At 38.3% G+C, this 15353-nt stretch overlaps 1 protein-coding gene across 2 annotated transcripts in view; it reads left to right on the forward strand.

The window, feature by feature from the left end:
• Nucleotides 1–201: 201 nt before the first annotated feature.
• The window catches only part of CIBAR1 (CBY1 interacting BAR domain containing 1), a 28847-nt gene continuing 13695 nt past the window's right edge, over nucleotides 202–15353 (forward strand). Inside the window, exons 1-6 of one of the 2 annotated variants that reach the window (XM_055349386.2) lie at nucleotides 202–361; nucleotides 912–1146; nucleotides 3343–3411; nucleotides 4632–4733; nucleotides 7235–7240; nucleotides 9508–9612. In XM_055349386.2, the coding sequence (XP_055205361.1) occupies nucleotides 336–361; nucleotides 912–1146; nucleotides 3343–3411; nucleotides 4632–4733; nucleotides 7235–7240; nucleotides 9508–9612 (543 nt within the window). In that variant the 5' untranslated portion in view covers nucleotides 202–335. The remainder of the gene's footprint in view (nucleotides 362–911; nucleotides 1147–3342; nucleotides 3412–4631; nucleotides 4734–7234; nucleotides 7241–9507; nucleotides 9613–15353) is intronic. The other variant, XM_055349387.2, reaches the window with a different exon arrangement.

The following is a 15353-nucleotide window of genomic DNA, read 5'->3' on the forward strand; positions in this document are numbered from 1 at the left end:
GGAGGCGCCGTAGCCCCGCGGTGCTTCTCACAGCCTTCGCCGGCAGGGACGCGCGGGACAACCGCGCAGGCGGCTCTGCAGGGGTGGGCGCGTCATCACCCCTCTCGGTCCCTGCCTGCTTGGCGCTTTCCGAGCCCCAGCCGCGCTCAGGCTGCCTCGGGCATTGACCGCGGGGGCGCGCGCCCCGTTTCCATAGAAACGCCCGGCCTGGCGCGGCGGCGCGAGGGGCGGGCTTTCAGGCTCCCGGCGGCTGCTTGCATCCCAGCGCGCGCCCAGGGGCCTTGGAATCCCCGTCCTTGGGCCCCCGCAAGGTCCCCGGCCGTGCGCGAGGCAGCATGATGAGGCGCACCCTGGAAAACCGGTAACAGCCAGAGCCCAGCTGCCCAGGGCCGCCCACACTGGAGGGCTGGGGTGAGGGAAGTGGAAGCCTCTGTCCGTGGGGCCTCTGCGCCGAATTCCGACCCTGAGTGGGAGGCTACACGGTCCCCGCTGTGACCTGGGGCGTAATTCCCTGGGCTGCAGCGACCGCCGGCGGCGAAGGGGAGCCCGGGGCCCGGCCGGCTGCCACCCACCCACGCCACCGGGTCTTGGGTCCCCACACTGCCGCGGGCAGTGCGGAAGCCTAGGAGGCAGCCGGGCGCCCAGGCCGCGCTGCGCGGAGCAGCCGGAGCAGCCACCTCCCCAGTTAAGGCCAGGCCCACCCGGCCTGGGCCTTTTCCTGTGCCTACACTGTCCGGATAGTGAGGTCAGGACCCCATGGAGAGCAGTCCGCGCCGGGAGACGCTGGGTCGTTGGTGGGTTTACGCCTTCAGAGCTCCAGAATGCCCGGGGAATGTTTGCATGTTAAATTAACGTGAAGCCTTCTCATCTCTAACGAGAATGTTTTGCCTTTTGTGTCACCTTTTCCCTAGGAACGCTCAAACGAAACAACTGCAAACAGCTGTCTCAAATGTGGAGAAGCATTTTGGAGAACTGTGCCAAATCTTCGCTGCCTATGTGCGGAAAACTGCCAGGCTGAGAGACAAAGCAGACCTCCTGGTGAATGAAATTAACGCGTATGCTGCTACAGAGACCCCGCATTTAAAGCTGGGCCTGATGAACTTTGCAGATGAGTTTGCCAAACTTCAGGATTATCGACAAGCAGAGGTATGGAGTGAGATCACAGTGTCATTGTTATGAATGAGCCATGAAGTAGTGGATGAAGGAACCGTGGAAACTTTCACTTGTAATCTACCTAACTGCAGAGGTGGATGCAAACTTGATAAAACATACATTTTCATGTCTATAAGACTGTGTGAGTCTATTAAAGAGAAGCGTTCTGTGTTTTATTTTACCGTTTTCAAGCTAACCTTTAGGGCATCTTGAGGTCTTGAATTTCCCCACTTTATTTGCCAACTTGAATTTCCCCACTTTATTTGCCAACTTTTGGCCAAGGGGTGGCTGTTTACTGGGGGTAGTGGGAATAGTACCCAGGGGGAAGAAAATAAGCATAACTTAATGTCTTGTGTGGCACGTAAGTACGTTTTAAAGAATGACTGGAGATGGAAATGTTGGGAATGGTAATGTGGATGGATAAATTATTAATAAATGGGTAAGACATCATTGCTGCATCCATGCTCTGGAAAATTGACCAATGGTTTACTAACAACAACAAAATGCTATGAATTGTATCATGGAAGCAAACCAATACTGAGACACCGTGTGGACTTTTTGCTCTGGGTAGCAGGAGAAGTGTCCTTGTGATTGTTTTCTTTCTAAAAGCCCATATTTTTCCTTTAAATACTTAATAAGCACTTTTACTTGTATTTATTTTCAGTTTCACGGCATAGGTTAACTTATCAGAAGTTGCCCAGTTAGAACTGCGTTGCTTTTTTGTACTTTTCAGAACCTAAAACGGGAATTTCAATTTTCAAAAAACAGAATGAGTATAAAAAAAATTGAACTCATCATTGCTATCCATACAAATTTGAAGAGTAATCATATTTGGAGGTACTTTTGGAAAAATGTGGAGTTCTTGTCATGAAACTTCTGTAATAAACAAGTAACTCTCAATTATATATGATAACTGGGGACTTAATGTTTCAAAGATAATTTATATTCACAGGTAATCCTAAAATCTTATTTTAGCCAATAATTTCAATGCCCCTTTGTAGAAAACCTTTGTGCTATTTATCAAATAGCAAAGTGAATTGATTTGCATTTGTTCTCCTTTTATTTCCCTTGCTTACCAAATGGTGGAGGTCCTAATGAACAATGACAAAAAGGTAGGCAACAAAAAGGAGAACAGAAAAAAGACTTAGATAATCCTTAAACTGAATAATCAGTATGGATTATAAGAAATGGTGTAAAGCAAACTGTCCTGAATATCCATGATTTTAGGATTCCTAATATTTGAATACTTGATGAGAAGTCGATTAGGAAAACATTATTTTCCTAATATGTTTTAAAATGAAACATTCATATTTCATTTACAGAAACTAAAGAAAAATCAATATGAAATTAAGTGTATTTGTCAATTATATAAATATGTATCATTAAAAAGCCCTTTTCCTGCTATTAAAAAATGTTCATTTTAAGCAATTGAATACATCACCTATCTTGAGAAAAAAAATTTTAATGTCCAAGAGTTTTTCTTATGCTATATTTAAATACTTGCCTTAAAAAAAAATGTCTCTTCAGTGCCTTCCACTAGTACTACTTGTAAAAGAAGTAATTACTCAAAATGTGATTTAAAAACCTGTAACGTTTAAGAAAAACTATTTAATTCTAAATGAAACAGAGATGAGACATACAGTTTGACAGCTCAGCAACTCAGACCATTTATCTTGTTCTGTAGGCTTCGATAATTCACAAATGGCTTCTCAGAAAAAAAAATGCAGCAAATACAGTGATCTCTAAGCTTTTTTGCTTTTCAAGGTTATGTTGCTTTAAATGTTTCCAAGATGCTCTGTCTTTCAGCTTTGATTTTCTTTTCTGAAAAGTTGAGCTATTACACTTCAGAGATAATATACGCAAAGTATCCGTTACTGTGCTGAACACACTGAAAATGTTAGCTATATTAAAATTTGAACTGTCTTAACACCCTTAAACTACTACTTTAAGGTAAAAAAGTAATCCTAAGATGATGATGTGGCCAGGATGAGCTCCTGGGAAACCTGAGACATTTTCTTGTCATTTTGCTCACCAGGTGCTTTTCTACTTTTACTATTACTGTGCAGCTTAACAGTTTTTAATGTGTTTTGAGTTTAGATTCTGAGTCTTATCAATTTCTAGTGATTAGCCTTTTATTTATAGGTTAAAATGTTAAATGTTCTAATTTAAAATTTTAATAATTTTCAATAGGTTGAAAGACTTGAAGCCAAAGTAGTTGAACCCTTGAAAACTTATGGGACCATTGTGAAAATGAAACGGGTAAGTAAATCCATTTTCTCACTTAACTGTGAGTTACTCTGGCAAAGAGTATGAGGTTTCCAATTGTTTTTTTAAATAAGAAATACAAAGTAGTGGCCAAGAGTGGTGGCTCACGCCTGTAATCCCAACACTTTGGGAGGTCGAGGCGGGCGGATCACGAGGTCAGGAGTTTGAAACCAGCCTGGCCAAGATAGTGAAACCCCGTCTCTACTAAAAATATAAAAAATTAGCTGGGCGTGGTGGCATGCACCTGTAATCCCAGCTACTCAGGAGGCCGAGGCAAGAAAATCGCTTGAACCCAGGAGGCAGAGGTTGCAGTGAGCTGAGATAGCACCACTGCACTCCAGCACGGGCGACAGTGTGAGACTCTGTCTCAAAAAAAAAAAAGAAAAGAAATACAAAGTAGTATATAGTCATTCTTTTTACTCTGAAAGATCACTTAGATCTTTAAGAATAATGAAATAGTTTTAATGAGCTTATTAAGTATACTGTAGCAATATAGACATTATTATGGAAACTTTAAAATAATTATCATGAAAATATATGGACAGAAATTGCTTTACTATATGAATATAAGTTTTTCTTTAAAGCAGGTGATAGCATTTAGACTTTTAAAATGTGTGAGAGAGTTCTATTTTTAAAACTAACTTTATTGAAGTGTAATTTACATCAGCAGTCCCCAACCTTTTTGGCACCAGGTTGTGGAAGACAATTTTTCTTTAGTTCACAATAGGGTTTGCACTCCTATGAGAATCTGATGCTGCCTCTGATCTAACAAGAGGCAGAGCTCAGGCCTTAATGCTAGCTCGCCCACCACTCACCTGCTGTGCTGGCCCAGTTCCTAATAGGCCTGGGGGTTGGGAGCCCTTGATTTATGTGCAATAAAATTCTTCCATTTTAAGTGATCATTGAGTTTTGACAAATGTTTATACCCATGTAACCACTACCGCAATCAAAATTACACATTTATATGCATATATCTATTATGGTTAATAGTTTTGCACTGAAATTGTGTCATTATTTTGAGAGAATATTAAACACATTCTCACATACATAGACACTAATTATGTAATACTTGTAATTCCTGTGGTAATGGTACCAGGATCACACAAGAAGTATTCTTCCATTCTTAAAACAATTCTTAAAAGAATTCTTCCATTCTTAAAACTGAATTTTCTTAAGTCAGACATTTTTACTAACAAAAAAATGCCAATTTGCAGGATGACCTCAAAGCAACACTCACAGCAAGGAATCGAGAAGCTAAGCAATTAACTCAGTTAGAAAGAACACGTCAGCGAAACCCATCTGATCGACATGTTATTGTATCCTTTGAATTTGGGTCTTTAAAAAAATTTTTAAGGTATGGAGTACAAAAGTAAATGTATATAGAAATTGTGCATTTTTACTTTTAAACGAGTAGAGAATTTGAATATGAAGATTGAAAAGAAATGCGTTTAGGAATTCTCACTATAGAAATTGGCTAATTTTAAAGAGGTTACGCCACCTAATTCAAATCCCCTTATATTGTTTTACACAGTAGACTTTGCAAATGAACAAACAAAAAATTCAGATGTTTTTATAAACAGTAAATTCAAATTTCTGAATTTTATTTTCACATGGTGATGACTAAATATTAATTCTACAATTAACTTAAAGATCTACTGTTAATCCTAATATATCAGTGTCCTCTATGCCCTGCTTTGAGAAAAGGAAAGAAAATTTTCCCATTTAATTTCCTTCATCTTTTAGAAATAAAACAACTATGTGACATCATGACTTCCAGCCAGTTAACCTCAGGAGACTTAAGAGTATAATTAAGATCCAAGTTGGACACAAAGAAACCTAGATAGGACTGTCTACTATAACAAGGTTCTTCTGTTAAACATGACTGTTTCTTAAACTACAATGTGCCTTGTTCGTGAGTAAACAAAAGCATACAAAATAGTGCCTAATTGCCAGCAACTGAGAAAGGTAGGACTGTGTAGAAAGCACTAACATCTGGCTGGGCGTGTTGGCTCACGCCTGTAATTCCAGCACTTTGGGAGGCCGAGGCAGGCAGATCATGAGGTCAGGAGTTCGAGACCAGCCTGGCCAACATAGTGAAACCCTGTCTTTACTAAAAATACAAAAATTAGCCAGGCATGGTAGCACACACCTGTAGTCCCAGCTACTTGGGAGGCTGAGGCAAGAGAATCGCTTGAACCTGGGAGATGGAGGTTGTGGTGAGCTGAGATCACACCACTGCACTCCAGCCTGGAAAACAAAGCAAGACTGTCTCAAAAAAAAAAAAAAAAGAAAAAGAGAAAGCACTAACATCCCTACTGCCTCTTTTTCCCATTCCTTCTTCTATATGTCTCCTTCCTGCTTCCTTAAGGTTGTTACTGCCCAGCTCAGCCAGAAACCACATGAGGAGTGGCTCTTTGAGAGCATTTGAGGTTCCAGAACACCTCCATTCCTGAGGGGAGTCTCTTGAGCAGCAATTTGGGGCTGCGCCAATTGCTTGGTCCTTCTTCCTTTGGACCAAAGGTACAGAAGCCCAACTTTGTACTAAACAAAAATGGGCAGCCATAGGGCTGGGAGTGCCCACTGGAGACTGGGACAGAAATATCTAGATAGTCATAGTGGCATAAGATCCGCAAATAGAGATTATAGAATCTGTGTTTTAAGCAAGTCAGACAAACCAGAGAATGCTGGAAAATTTATGACTGATAACTAGAGATCAAGGCAGAGGCTATGGGGCAGGGCGGGTGGGGGTGTTCACCAGTGTTTAAGAATTAAGCTAGGGATGAAAATTTTTTGTTTTGTTTTGTTCTTTGTGGCCTGGAGTAGGGGAGGTGGTGATACATGAAGACATCTGGAATCCTGAGTAGTTGGCAAGATTAAATCAGGAGTACTGGTGTCTACAGTAAACACAGAAATGAATCTATTCCTAAGACAAACATTTTTCTGACTTGGATGCTGTGCTGTAAACACTGCTATGGAAGGGAGATAATCTTAGAGCACAGATGAAGCAGGTCTGTGGGTTCACATGGTGGGGAAATAAATATAACCTAAGAGATTACTGCCACAGGTGAGTCAGTGTGCTCACTGGGTAAGATCTGCAACTTGTGTATTTTGACAACCTGAGACCAAAACATGAAGGACAATCTACATACAAATGTAGTCAATATAAATATACAAATATTCAATCATAGTATTATGGAATATTTCCCAGGATAAACTCTTAAAATTCATCTATGTAGAAGTATGTTTAAGTTTGATATGTAAGATAAAATGGAGTCCCTCTGATAGAGAGGATAGGGAAAAGAAGAATCCCATGGCTCTGCCTGCTCACCCCCAAGTAGGGCTCCAGGTGACTTCTGAACAAGCTTCCTATAATGCAGTGTGAGAAATACCAATCTGGCTTACCCTTTTAAAAATCGTTTTGAACTCTTAATTAATTCCATTTAATATACTGATATCTTTATTCATGGAGTTGTATCTTAGTATTTTAATCCAAAGCATTTCCTACTCAAGTTGGTGTATTATAGAATTTTGAAGAATTTTCAATGAAAAGAAGAAATATTAGAAATCTATATTCTCTTTGCTAAAAATGGATGTGTTACTTTAGGTGAGTTGCTATGCTCAAGTAAAGGGATTTGAGACTTTCAGAAATAAATAGTAGTTGCTGGAGGGTGATAGAAGGTGAAGCTACACATATCCCAGTTATGGCTTCTGTTTCCCCATGCTTCCCTGATTTAGCCAACTCTACTTACTTTTCTAAATTTTAAAATGAAAATATCAATAAATGAGGAGGGTAAAGACATGAGTCAAAAGGAAGTAGTCACAAGTAAAAAGCTGCATCAGTCATGTATAATAAACAGTATTAGGAATTAGTCTGCTTGAATATTCTCATTAGCACAAGGTTAACATGTATCAAATAACTGTTAGAGATTTTTTCATAGTAGTAAGTCTTCAAAGGAGCTCTATTTTATCTTTGAATTTCCTGTGATGAAGTTGTGGTTTAAAGAATCTCAAACACAGAAATACAGAGAAATGTTTTTGATTCCTGGTTATGATTAAGTTGAAAGTTTGTATGATTTTTAAGAACTCTACACCCCATATTGTAAATGTATATACAAACACAGAGAGGTATAAATGAATATAATTTTAAGTACTTAGTATCTTGAAAATGTGTAGTTGAATGAACTGAATTACATAAGTAACCATAATTGATATATGGTTACAATTAATATATAACCTAATTGTAAGTGTATATAATTCTATGAGTATATAAATTTATTGAAAAAACTGTTATACTCTCTTGGAAATGTATTTTTTCCTTTATGAAAAATTTCAGTCACAGGTGGGTAATAAAGTGGTGTGTCAAGAAATGGATCCTTATAGTAAACCTTTTTACTTGTTTCAATTTATACATTTTCTTGAAAAAGAAAGCAAAAGCTAAATGTCACAGTATTACTTATCACAGAACTTTGAAAACAAATGCAAACTTTTTCTATGATTAATTATTAAATGATGATATATGTGACTTTTGAGTAAATATAATATTAGCACAAGAAACAAAACTTTATTAGGAAGAATTTAATCCGAAAACTGGGCTGTGTCTTTTTAAATTTCTGTGTTACCTTTTAAGAAAAACTCTTAAATGTTTTTGGGCAACTTTTGTTCTAGCAGACGAGATGCTTAAAGAGAGATACACAGTTAGATTAGAAATATACTGTAGCCACTGACTATATATGGCTGTTGAGTTCTTGAAATACAACTAGAGTAACTTTGGAGCTAGTTTTTAATTTTTTATTTAATTTTAATTAGTTTTAATGAAAATAGCCCCATATGGCTAGTGGCCACCATATTGATTGGACAGAACAGATCCAGATAATATGAGTACATGTCCAAGTGTGTTAGACTTGCCATCTAATTTTAGTTACTAGTGTATTTATTTTTTGTAATAAGCATTAACTAAATAGAAGCAGTGTAACATGGTTGTCTTGTAAAGAAGAATCTACAAGTAGAAATCCCATGCTGAAATATTTGTAGTGTATATTGTATTCCACCTGATGAGGATATTATAGAATTAGGAATATTTAATGCATTTGGAGAACAAGTAGAAGTAAGCAAGGTAGAAAGAAAGAGTCTTTGGTTATATACCTGCTAACCCAAAATACCTCAATGTTGTAATGATTTCAAAAATCAAACTCTCAGTGGTAGAAATTGTCATAGCTGTCTCTCTACTGTGTGCCAGTCTCCTTAGTCCTTTCCAAAGATGATTTCATGTAATCCATACAATAGTCCTATGAGATAAGCATAAAGAGTAAGAGATAATAGGCCAGGTGCGGTGGCTTACACCTGTAATCCCTGCACTTTGGGAGGCTGAGGCTGGTGGATCACTTGAGGTCAGGAATTCAAGACCAGCCTGGCCAATGTGATGAAACCCCATCTCTTCTAAAAATACAAAAAATTAGCTGGGCGTGGTGGCATGCACCTGTAATCCTAGCTACTCAGGAGGCTGAGGCAGAAGAATCGCTTCAACCTGGGAGGCGGAGGTTGCAGTGAGCCGAGAGCGTGCCACTGCACTCTAGCCTGGGCAACAAGAGCAAAACTCTATCTCAAAAAAAAATAAATAAATAAGAGATAATCTGTAATTGAGAGAATTGAAATAATTTTTACTAAGTCATAAGTCTTTTTCAGGGGAGAAATTGCTAATGGAGAGAGAGACAAGAAAAATAATTTTTGATAAATGGCACAGGTAGTGAAATAGAGGGAAGCAGTAGAAAATATGGGAGATGGTTTTACAGTAGGTTATCCAAGGGTGTCTGGAAAAAAAATTATTTTATAGACAGAAAGGGAAGGATTTGGGGGTAGTTTTTGTTCTTAGGGTTTTTTTTCTAGATCGTGAATCATATCACTAAATAAAGTTCTTTATTCTGCATGTGCTTACATAGATCATTTTATTATATATAGTAAAATATAATATTAACAATTTACACTGTTATGCCAAAAAGCCAGTACTGCAATGGTAGAATTTACCAGTAGGCTCAACTGAATGAATTCTCATTTGATTTTTTTTATATCCTTGGTTGGGGAATACTTTTGTAGGCAGAAACGGAATTACAGAGAGCTGCAATGGATGCTAGCCGAACAAGTCGTCATCTGGAGGAAACTATTAACAACTTTGAAAGGCAGAAAATGAAGGATATAAAGGTAATAAAGTAACTGTTAGGGTTCAAAACATGTTTTTAACCTTTTTTTTTTTTTACTTTAATGAAAAATTTAAATTACTCTAAATTTTTTAGCCCATAATACCCCTTATAAAGAAAATATGATAAATAAGGGGGCGGGCACAGTGGCTTATGCCTGTAATCCTAGCACTTTGGGAGGCCAAGGCAGGTGGATCAGTTGAGGCCAGGAGTTTGGGAGGAGCCTGGGCAACATGGAAAAACCCCATCTCTACAAAAAACTAGCCAGGTGTAGTGGCACATGCTTGTAGACCCAGCTTCTTAGGGGGCTGAGGCAGGAGGATCACCTGAGCCTGTGGAGGTCGAGGCAGCAGTGAGCCATGACTGCGCCACTGCACTCCCTGCACTCCAGCCTGGGCAACAGAGCCAGACCCTGCCCACCCCACCCCCCAACAACAACAAAAAGAAAACAGAAAAAGCAAAAAATATTACAAATAAAATGTATTTTGGTTTTTTTTTAGTAGAAACAGTGATATATAAAAGACCAACATTTCCAACCAGAAGCCAGATATTCAGCTTTTTATCACAAATACTATTTAATCAAGGGGAACTAACATTTATTGTGTTTTTATATACCAGGCACTTTACATAAATTCTTGCAGTCTTCACAGCAACTCCATGAGGATGAGGTGGTGTTATGAAATTAAGCAGCCAGGCGCAGTGGCTCACACCTGTAATCCCAGCACTTTGGGAAGCTAAGGCAGGCAGATCACTTGAGGTCAGGAGTTTGAGACCAGCCTGGCCAATGTGGGGAAACTCCATCTCTACTAAAAATACAAAAATTAGCCAGGCGTGATGGCACGCACCTGTAATCCCAGCTACCTGGGAGGCTGAGGCAGGAGAATCACTTGAACCCAGGAGGTGGAGGTTGCAGTGAGCCAAGAAGATCATGCCACCACCACACTCCAGCCTGGGTGACAGAGCGAGACTCTGACTCAAAAAAAAAAAAAAGAAAGAAATTAAGCAGAGACATAAAATATTTTACCCAAAGTACAATAGCCAGAAATAGGAGCTATAAACCAATTTTTAAATCTGTGGTTTCTGTTATAATACAGTCATTAATTTTTATAGCTTAATACTTCGTAGTAACTACATATCATCAAATAAGTAAACAGGGTAATAGTAGCCAATCACGTAAATTTGCATCTACTATGATATGGTATCTTAGTCAACAAAGTCACAAGAATTGCCTTATTCTAACACATATGTAGATTTGAAACTTTCTTGGGGATCATGAAATTCAGCAGGTCTTTTTGATAACCATCTTGGAAACACTTGAAGGACCTCTTATGACCATCTTACAGACTAAAACTCATCTAAGGCTGTTTTTGGCTCACTGAAGATTTTCCTGTAACAGGCTTTAAATATGTTTGTTTTTATTTTACTACTATTGACAAATCTTCCTTCATAAGCTATATTCTTTCAATAAAATAAGCATTATCTGCCACTTAATTATATTATTTATCTCTGAAATCCATGAAACAGTATTCATTTACATCTTTTATTTTCTTTAATTTCCTGTCATAGTTTCAAAGGATTTCTGAGCTCAATTTAGTCACAGGCTCTGTACTCTTCTATGTAATAGTAGATTGCTACCCACAGAAGAACATCTCAGGAGGCTGTCCCGAGACAAATTCTTTTACCAAGCTAGGAGAATATGGTCAGGGTATAAAGTTTTATAATTGCTGACATTCCCTCTTAAACTGAGGGAGGAAGGATAATTATTAAGATAATTAATTAGCCTTAACCTGAAAAATGGGAATGGAGACTTGTGAGCTGTGCCTGATTCCACTGTTGGATAAAGGCTTCTTTAGTGATGGGAAACTGATTCCTTGCTCCATCATTGTTCCTCAGACCTGCAAATTTTTCATTTACACATGGAAATTTGTCTCTATTCTGATCTTTGGGCTCACTTCTATGTTCTGCCTGGATGCTGGTTTTAATTCCCCGAGCATTACACAGTACCAAACCCCACAGAGAAAGTGAGTGCAGGATTCCCAGCTACAATTCCTGCTACCTTGGATTTCCTGAAGCAACAGGAGATGGAGTAAGGTGCTGTATGGTGGAGGGTGCACAGAGAAGAAAAGAGCTTCTGAGCTTTTCTCTATTGTGCTCCATAAAGGGGGAAGTCTCTTGATTTCAGGAAGTCTCTTGGTCACAGAAGAAAAATTTTTTAAAAGACAGGAAGAAACTTACACTTTAAAAACATTGGGCTATAATTCACTGTGCAACTCTGGTCTTGAGTGTATACACAGATATATATCACCACTAAATGTTATAACATTGTCATCACTTCAACCTTGTACAGTTTAGCTTTTGCCCCACTGCCTGCCTCCCAACCCTAAGCAGCCACCACTAATTTATGGATTGAGCTATTCTGCACATTTCATAGAATAGAATCATCAAATATGTTGACTTCTGTGACTGGCTTCTTTCACTTAGCCTGCTTTCAAGGCATATCCACGTTGTAGGATATATCAGTACTTCATTCCTTTTTTTGACCAAATAGTATTCCATTGTATGGATATACCACATTTTGTTTACTCATTTCATGGACATTTCGGTGGTTTCCACCTTTCGGCTATTGTGAATACTAATATAAACATTTATGTACAAGTCTTTATGTAGACATATATTTTCATTTCTTTTGGATATATACCCAGGAGTGGAATTGCTGGATTATTGGTAATTTTATGCTTAAGCATTTGAGGAAGTGCCAGACCATTTTCTAAAGTGAATGCACCATTGTGTTTGCCCACCAGCAGTATATGAGAGTTACAACTTCTCTGCATCCTCAGTACTTGCTATTCATCAGACTTCTTGATTGTAGTTCTCCTAGTGGGTTTGAAGTAGTAGTTTCATTGTAGTAGTCGTCTCATTATAGTTTTGACTTACATTCCATGATGATGCTTTTTTTTTTTTCTTAAGATAGAGACGAGGTCTCACTATGTTGCCCAGGCTGGTTTTGAACTCCTGGTCTCAGGTGATCCTCCCACTTCAGCCTCCCAAAGTGCTGGCATTACAGGTGTGAGTCACTGTGCCTGGCCTGAGGATGCTTTTTGGCCATTTGTGTATATCTGCCTTGAACAAATGGCTATTGAGATGCTTTACCCTTTTTTTCTCCTTTTCTTTTTTTTTTTTTTTTTTTTTCGAGACAGATTCTCACTCTGTCGCCCAGGGTGGAGTGCAGTGGCGCGATCTCGGCTCACTGCAACCTCCACCTCCCAGGTTCAAGTGATTCTTCTGCCTCAGCCTCCCAAGTAGCTGGGATTACAGGCATGCACCACCACACCCGGCTAATTTTTGTATTTTTAGTAGAGATGGGGTTTCACCATGTTGGCCAGGCTGGTCGTGCACTCCTGACCTCAGGTGATCTGCCCACCTTCGCCTCCCAAAGCTCTGGGATTACAGGCGTGAGCCACCATGCCCGGCTCCTTTACCCTTATTTTAACTGGATTGTCTTATTTCTGAGTTGTGAGAGATTTTTATATATTCTAGATAGAAGTCCCTTATCAGATAATCTGCAGTTTTTCCCATTCTGTGGGTTGCCTTGTCACTTTCTTGATAGTGTCTTTGAAGCACAGGTTTTTAATTTTCATGAAATCCAATTTATCTCTTTTCTTACTTGTGCTTTGATGTTATAGCTAAGAATCCACTGCCAAATCCAAGGTCATGAATATTTATTCCTATGTTCTCTAACAATTTTATAGTTTCAGCTCTTATATGTCTTTGATCCGTTTGAATTAATTTTTATATATGGGTAAATTTTGTAAAGGTTAAATTTCATTCTTTTGCATGTGACTGTCTAGTTGCAGCACCATTTGTTGAAGGAACTCTTCTTTCCTCAATTGAATGGTCTTGGCATCTTTGTTGAAAATCAGTTGATGTGGTTTTACTTCTGGGCTCCCTTTCCTTTTCATTGATCTATGTGTCTATCCTTATGCCAATACCACACTGTCCTAACATTGCTTTATGGTATGTTTTTAAATCAGGTAATGTGAGTCTTTGTACTTTCTTCTTTTTTAAAATTGATGTGGCTATTCTGGATCTATGGCAATCCTGTATGAATCTTAGAATCAATTTGTCAATTTCTACAAAGTCAGTTCGGGTTCTTATAAGGATTGTATCAAATATGTAGATCAATTTGAGGAGTATTGACATCTTAAGAGTAATTCTTCCAGTCCATGAACATGGGATGTTTTTCCATTTATTTTAATATTCTTTAATTTCTTTAAACACTATTTATAGTTTTCAGAATATAAATTGTGCATATCTTTTGTTAAACTTCTTCCTAAGTATTTTATACTTCCTGTTGCTATTGTAAATGGATTTGTTTTCCTAATTTCATTTTCAGATTGCTTGTCACAAATGTATAGAAATACAGTTGATTTTTGTATACTGACTTATGTCTTACAACCTTGCCAAACTTGATTATTAGTTCTAATAGTTTTTTAGTGGATTTGTTACAATTTTCCACATATAAATTTTGTTTTCTGCAACAACCTACAATTTAAATGCAAACTCCCATAACCCTAGCAGACTCCCAGAAATATGAGCACTAGATATCAATACCAGAGTCTGTTAGGGTTCTGAATCTCCATTCTGCACATCATTCCTCATCACTGTCAAATTGCTTCCTTTCCAAGTAAGGCCGCATTTGGGATCTTTTATAATAAAGAGGGATGTAGAAATCTCACAACAGTAGCCTCAAAGATCAGTCAATAAGGGTTACATTACAGCCCCCTTACTTTTTTTTTTTTTTTTTTTTAATAGAGCTGGTGTCTCCCTGTGTTGCCCAGGCTTGTCTCAAACTCCTGGGCTCAAGCAGTCCTCCCACCTCAACCTCCCCAGGTGCTGGGATTACAGGTGTAAGCTACCGTGCCTGGCTGGCCCCCTTATTTCTAATAAAAACAATAGTCAGATATTACCATGTTGATCTTAGCATGTCTCATAAACATTTCTGTGAGATAAATGCTTGGAAAAGTCAGATTATTGATACCACTCTTAATTTGGGGAGAAACAGAACATTCCTATTCTTACCTGTTATCAGGCTACTGCTTCTGATAAGGGCAGAGTTTGTGGCTCCTTTAACCATTCTGGAAGCAGAAATGATTGGCAGTAGTGAGCACTGCTCATAACCGTGAGTGCATTACTGTGTTTGAGGTGAGTTTAATTGATAAGTCCATTTGAATTTTGGTATTGGTATTAAACAGCAAGGTAATACATTTTTGACAGACTTTTCATAGGAACTTTGCAGAGTGTCTCTCTGAAATCGGCTGGCATAGAACTTAGTGTACAAAATGAGAGAAAAATCACAATCCTGTTTGTTTCCATGTATTAGGAAAAGTCATCAGTATATGATGAATGTCAAGGGAATTTCACAGTTACAAAAAAGGTACTTAACCAGGAGTTGCTCCTGTAACAAATGGGGATGGGAACTCAGTATGTAGTGAAGTAGCTGACATGAGCAAGAAACATCATAATTAATTTTTATAGCTTTATTTTTATTATAAATATAAATCATAAAACTTATCCATAAAATTAGAGAAAAATTTAGTCTCACCACCCAAAAATATTCATCATTTTTTATTTTATCCTTCCAGATTTTTCCTATGCATATATACAGAGACATAGTAATAACAATAACAAACATTTCTTAAACATTGACTGTGTGCCAGGTACCATTCTAAGCATTTTGCATGAATA

Source organism: Gorilla gorilla, chromosome 7, assembly GCF_029281585.2.
Source record: "Gorilla gorilla gorilla isolate KB3781 chromosome 7, NHGRI_mGorGor1-v2.1_pri, whole genome shotgun sequence".
Classification (NCBI taxonomy): Eukaryota; Metazoa; Chordata; class Mammalia; order Primates; family Hominidae; genus Gorilla; species Gorilla gorilla.